This window comes from Mesoplodon densirostris, chromosome 6 (assembly GCF_025265405.1).
Source record: "Mesoplodon densirostris isolate mMesDen1 chromosome 6, mMesDen1 primary haplotype, whole genome shotgun sequence".
NCBI classification, from domain to species: domain Eukaryota; kingdom Metazoa; phylum Chordata; class Mammalia; order Artiodactyla; family Ziphiidae; genus Mesoplodon; species Mesoplodon densirostris.
This window is the reverse complement of record NC_082666.1, coordinates 84,872,769-84,879,489: the sequence shown is the minus strand read 5'-3', so window position 1 is coordinate 84,879,489 and position 6,721 is coordinate 84,872,769. Positions and strand designations below refer to the sequence as shown.

Genomic DNA, 6,721 nt, shown 5'->3' with positions numbered 1-6,721 from the left:
GTAATATAATATTTTCTTAAGTCATGGAAAGGCTGAACTCTCCATATTAGAAGAGAGATATTACTTATCTCTGCTAATATTAATTCTGCAAGTAGAAAATTCTCTCCTAGCCCTTCTTTCAAAATATACTCATTACTTACCTTGGAAATGAGCTATTTGAAGTTTTCTGATGTTGGGAGGCACAGTCTTGGTGCTTAAGAATTTACTAGATATTCCCACTCAACCTCTTAGTCAGCACTGATCACGCTAGGCTGGAGTGCTGTCAGCTTTGACTGCAAAATTAGGACCTTGGGCAATCTGTTAGTTATATACATTTATTTAGAACCCACAGAGGGCAGAGTTTAGATAGGCAAGGGAAGACTTATTGGTAATGTTTCTAGTTCTATCCAGTAACTAAAGACAGGCAGACTGAAGATCAGAAGTCTTTATTTGACGCAGTTTATTTGAAAGAGGTACACATAGTTAAACTGGGCAGTCAGTGACCAAGCAATCCAATTCTACCAATAGCAAGAAATTATTATTATTTAGAAAAAAGTCATTGGTGAGCATAGTCAACCAATTTTCAGTGGAAAAAAAGACTAAGTTCAATTTCAAGAGGAAGAACTTCACTGAAAACATTTGTGTTTATAAATTAATTATTTTACCAGAACACACAAAATCAAGGCAGAGACTGTATAACAGGCAACTGGGTCAGACATAAGTATAAGGAACACAAAAGTGAAGGAAATATTGCACTGATGCAGAAACAGACATTTAAAGAACTGCCATCATCAACAACCATATTTTTGCTAAAGAATAAGCATTCCAAAGGAGCAAAGACTATTTGGTCAATACAAAAATTAGTAAGGAAATATTTTTAAAGTGTACATTCCCTGAAAAATTTAATTTTATATGTAATACACATATTCACATATGGAGATGATCGTTTTAAATGGTCTACAACAACCTGACCTTGCAATAAGTCCCACATACAATTTCTAATAGTCTGTGAGTGTGGGTATAAAATTATTGACATTGAGAACATTTCAATGTAGTCTACATTGTTACTTGAATATTTTTCAGCTCCCAAAGTGGAAACTTTTGGGTAGCCAATAGAACGCTGGTGGTATGATGGCATTAGAAGAAATGTTGGGGGTTTCCAACACGATCTATTTTAAGTACACTTCTGATTATTAGACTTTTTATTATATTACTCTTACAGGGTTTCTTATTACAAGGACTTCATTAGAAGGAACCCATTATTAAAGGTATCAGAGCAATACTAAAGGAATGTGAATGGTATTCAGTGACAGACAGGGATTTTCAGGCTGACAGATATCACAGCAGGTGCTAAACTACAATACAAATAACTTTAGATTTGTATAAAGTAATAAAAACTTAAAAAATATACTCATATCAACCTATAAAATTTGAAGTTTCACCTCTTACATGGCTCATTGGGTAATCAGAATTATCAGTTTTTTGGAAATGCCATAATGCTTTTAGAAAAGAACTTATCTGTAATTGTAAAGCAAAACTTTAAAAAAATGACATTGAACAATTTACCTTACAAAAGAGGAAATAAAGTAAAAAAGGTTTCAATTAAAGAAACATGAAGAAGGTTTGTAAAAGAGTAGGATACAGCATATTCTCAGTCCTTGGGCTGGCCTTTTAGGATAGCCCTGAAACAAGTACTGCTTTACACCAACTGTGGTAGAAAGAAAAGAAGCATGAGGAAAGGTCTGCACTGATAGCTGTTTTGGGCAATGATCAAAAATATAGATGATAAGAATCCTAAAAATTTTAACTGATCAGTGCTAGCTTGATTAGGTATAGCATTAGCAGTAAGGTATAATTTCAAAAGTATATTTCAAAGGATTGGGCAGGAGGGTGGATGGTCCTCGTTTAGAGTATGCAAAGGAGCTATCAGTGATACTGGGTAGCACCAAAGAAAACCAGAGTGAATAAACTTTGTATTGAATCTTGCAAAAAGAATCAGGTTATGTGTGTTTTCTACTTGAATCCTACAGAAATAGGAAATCCAATTATTTTCAGCTAAACAGCACTGGCATTTATTTAGCACCCTCCACAGAATAAGTATTTTGGCCCTAAAAGATTGTGACCTATGAATAAGCTCCCCATTTGCCTTTGCCACCTGTATGGTGAATCAGACAGAAGGCAGATGGAGCACACTCAATGTACTTAAAAGGAGAACTTCTGTGCCCATCTCAGTAGAATACTTAGTGTGCGAGAGATTGAAATACATGTAGTTAAAGGATATACTATGACCTTTTTTGGGTGCTTGCTGTTTGTGGATCTAATGTGTCTATGCTTTTTCTAGACCACCGATACTTAGTGGAACATATTACACAGGTATCTAAGGGTATCTGATACACACCAGGAAAGGGAAACATTTCTGAAACAAGAGCTATCCTGTCTTCTCACTCAAAAGAAAAAGGCAGTGCTCACAACTTAAAGACTCCCTGAGTCGTGGATCTGTTGCTTCTTATCTAAAGTAAGGTAAGGCTTGGCACAACCCAGATTGTTTCAACAGTCACTGGATGGTGAACGCCTCCTACAGCACTGGCTTCCAAGGGTTTTCTCCTCGCCCCCCCAAATTGCAATTCCCAATAAGAAAGTATGTTTTATATTGTGACCCAGTACACACAGTATAGATTACTTAACTGAAATGATATTTCAGGAAACAATATTTTAACCTTGTTACATGCAAAACTCTCTTCTTTTCTTTTCTATTCTATTTTTAAAATATGGTGATCTTGAACTGACTTTATGGCTCACTAATGGGTTAAGAACTACAGTTTGAAAAACACTGTCCTTGAGGATTTTAGCTGATCTTGAGAAAAGGTAAAAGCAATGGCCCTAGAACCCAAACAGATTTCTCTGACTTGTGTTGGCTGGGGCATGAAAACACCCATTTCCAAACAGCTACTTCTCCCTTCAGTGTATGCGGTGCACACTTTCAGTTCCTACAGGCAAACTAACTCAGTACCTTGTCCCAACCTTTTTAATACTGGGGCTTCGGCTTGGCCTGAAGTACCAACTAAAACTGGTAACTAATGACTGAATAAGGTTCATAAAATTTGGCACTGAGTAGTGTCTTTATTTTTTACCAGACAGGAATAGGATACTACTTTGCAGGCTATTTCTAAGAGATGAGCTAGGTGCATATATATTCACTGGGATAGTATTATATTACTGCTACTACCATTGGAAAAAATGAGAGAGATAATTTTACAGAAATGATAAATAAGTTTAAGATTTTCTTATTTGGAGGCCTCAGGATAATTTGGGGATGGATTAGGATTCTGGAGGAGAGAGGGACAGGGAAGGACTGCCTACAGCTAGTCATGATTATTTAGGAACCAGAAAATAACTCAGCTGTACTAAACTGAGCCTGGGAAAAATTCCAAGGTCTTGCTAACACCAGGGAAGCAGCAGCCAACATACATACTGTAATAGGGAAGCCACTGCAGAAGTGCACATGCTCTTTGGTTCAGAGAGTATTTTGTAAATGTGAAGAAATCACAAGCTTCTTATTGTATCAGAAATCAAAGTTGCTATGTCTAGGGACTTTCCTGGTGGAGCAGTGGTTAAGAATCCGCCTGCCAGTGCAGGGGACATGGGTTCAATCCCTGGTCTGGGAAGATCCCACATGCCACGGAGCAACTAAGCCCATGTGCCACAACTACTGAGCCTGCGCTCCAGAGCCCGTGAGCCACAACTACTGAACCTGTGTGCCACAACTACTGAAGCCCATGCGCCTAGAGCCCGTGCTCCACAACAAGAGAAGCCACCACAATGAGAAGCCCGCACACTGCAACCAAGAGTAGCCCCCGCTCGCCGCAACTAGAAAAAGCCCGTGCACAGCAACGAAGACCCAACACAGCCAAAAATAAATAAATAAATAAAATTGATTCTTAAAAAAAAAAAGTTGCCATGTCTAGGGATCATAGTTTTCTGGAGGAGAGTTGGCAGGGAACAGACACTCTGCCTTCAGCTTCATACAATAATCACAGATCAGGATACATGAAGGGTACAGGGCTATAGCTAACACATAATATCAATACAAAGAGATAAAGGACAGGATACTCAGGACATCTTCCATAGCAATTACCAAAAAACGAAGACAAGTTTGCAATTCTCAAGCAGAGAGCCACTAAACACAGTTAAATATAATTCAGGGTAGATTATTTTTAAATACCGTAAGATTATGGACTCTATAATATTCAAGAAAAAGACTACAGAATCAAACACATAATTGTAAATTGTAAAATGTTATGCTAAAAAGACTGACACATCTAGTGATCTACTTATGTTCTTTGTTTAGATGAAGAAAATCTTCTAAGACAATTGATAAACTACTGCTCTTGAAATCGTGGGTCTTTCCATTCTAGAAACAGGAATTGATGGGAGGTGTTAGTGGGTAGATGACTGATGGGTAGAGAAAGAATAAGGAAAGATATTTCTAGGTTCTCACTGGTAAGGGAACAGGAAGGATAGGCACACTGGTTTGCATGTATAGTAGTTACAAGACCCACTTTGCCTGGCCTCCAGAGGATACCAGAAGAATTTCTATCCTTACTCTTCTAGACTTTTCCCTTTTACTATGGGATACCCAAATAGTTATGGGTCTGTATTTTTCTGAGAATAAAATCATGAAACTGGAGTAGGTAATGAGGTACTTGGCTAATGGCACTGACTAGAACTCCAGTAAAACAACATTTCAGATGAGGACAATCTGATAAAAGCTTTCTGACTACCTCTACTCTTAGGTTTAATTCTAACATATGCAAAATTGGCAGAGCTCAGCAACAGAGAAAAAGTGCATGTTACTTTGAACAAAGGTCATCATGGGAGCATGCACTATGATGAGATTTGAAATTTGTCATCTCGTGATTAAATTTATGTTCAGCAAAGAAAAAAATTCTGAAGGAAACTATTATTAATAAACAATGAGATTTGTAATCAGAGGAAAATCAATAATATTTAGTAGCAAGATTTCGTCAGGAAGAAATACAATTACAGTCTGGCATGCTGTTTATTTTAGCTTTTACAACAAAGCAAGGAATCTGAGGAGAATTTCACAACCATTGACTTATATAGTCTCCAATTCTAAAAACAGATTATGGTAATTTGGCAGTACGTTCAACATGCATCAAATACTTTGTATTATTCAATAACTAAATAAGACACTGCATCATTCTCTTCATGGTTCACAATCATATATTCATCCCCTTTCACTTGAAAAAGTCCATTAATATCAAGGTATAAGGATCTTGGACAAAAATCAAGGAAAAAACCCCTCATGACATCTTTACTAATGTGCAGCCCAGGATTTTTGTTCTGAAGAGTATACACTTAAAAAAGAGTGATTCTCACTTGAATAACTGTAGAGAAAGCAAACCAGAAATTCTCAATCTATTGCCAACAGGACAGGTTACTGGGTTAGACTTTAGGGTACATACACACTTACCCGACATGCGTATAGAGAGGGGCTGTCTGTTCTGAAGCATAACTCGTATTAAGATGGTGGGACTTTTGTTTATTTCATACTACCAGTGAATAGGAAGTTGGTATTGTTAAGGCCTCAGGAATTTTAAGGTCAGCAATCTATTAAACATGACCTTGGTAAACCAAGTAGATCTCAAGGAGTTGGCTTGAGGAAGTATTTCTAAGGCTTGAAAGTTCTGAGAGGGGCCTTCCCTTTTTGGGTAGCACACTCATTTCTTCAAGCCTTCCTTAGGATGAGGCTTGAAGGGGTATTAGTCAATCTGTATTATATAAAATAAAAGAGATTGTTTTTTATAGTCATGCTATGTACTTCAAATAGTAATTCAAACCTACCCTCTATTTAAAAAAAATAAGGAAAATCATACCAAAATATTCATCTGTAAAAAGAACTTCATGTTTCTAAAGAAACTACCACCAAGGTTATCTTGATACCACTAAGGCAATGTTTGATATGATCATTTATCCATCACTCATTCAGGGACCTTGAAGCAAGCATGATAGAACTGTGAAATGTGAACTAGGAACATTACATTTAGCTCCATTAAATTTAGGCTAAATATGGGCAATTTCTCCACCATTACAGAGAATCACCTGGAGCAAATATTTAAGATTCATAAAAGAAATATTTCCTTTATAAAGTAATTAGAATTGTAACCAGATGCATGATTCAAGTTAGAAAACCAAATGGATCCCCAAAGAGTTGAAATAGTTTAATCACATAACTGTTTTAATTGATGCTGATTTTTTTTTTAACAGTACTTGAAATTACTTCTATACTGTACTTCCCAAACAGGTTTTAGAAGGTACAAGGTAGAAACTGTAATGATTTATTGCTGTGTATCTTCAGGCAGCAGTCTCTGTCAGAGGCTCGGGGAAGGTTCTCTTGCTTCTTCTAGCTTTCTGAGGATCCACTGTTGTGGGGAAATGAAGCAACATTTACTTAACTTCAATGAACTTGCAATGACAAAATATAATGAATGAAAATCTAGAAGTTGTCTTTCCAGTTTAGTTAGGAGTATACTGCTGTAGCCAATAATTAAATTCTTAATGCAAGAGAGATCATTCACTGACTTAAATGGCCCAGATGACTCAGGGACAATGGTACTGGGTTTGATTTAACAGTAGTAATAATGTTTTTCTAAGGTCTTTGGACTTAGATGTTCATCTTCAGAATAAGCAAAGTAAAATGAAGCATCCTGAGAGAGAAGGG

At 36.7% G+C, this 6,721-nt stretch overlaps 1 protein-coding gene across 2 annotated transcripts in view; it reads right to left on the bottom strand.

The window, feature by feature from the left end:
• Nucleotides 1-440: 440 nt before the first annotated feature.
• VPS13A (vacuolar protein sorting 13 homolog A) overlaps nucleotides 441-6,721 on the bottom strand; it is a 257,157-nt gene continuing 250,876 nt past the window's right edge. For both annotated transcript variants that reach the window (XM_060102347.1, XM_060102348.1), the window contains one exon: nucleotides 441-6,422. In XM_060102347.1, the coding sequence (XP_059958330.1) occupies nucleotides 6,372-6,422 (51 nt within the window). In that variant the 3' untranslated portion in view covers nucleotides 441-6,371. The remainder of the gene's footprint in view (nucleotides 6,423-6,721) is intronic.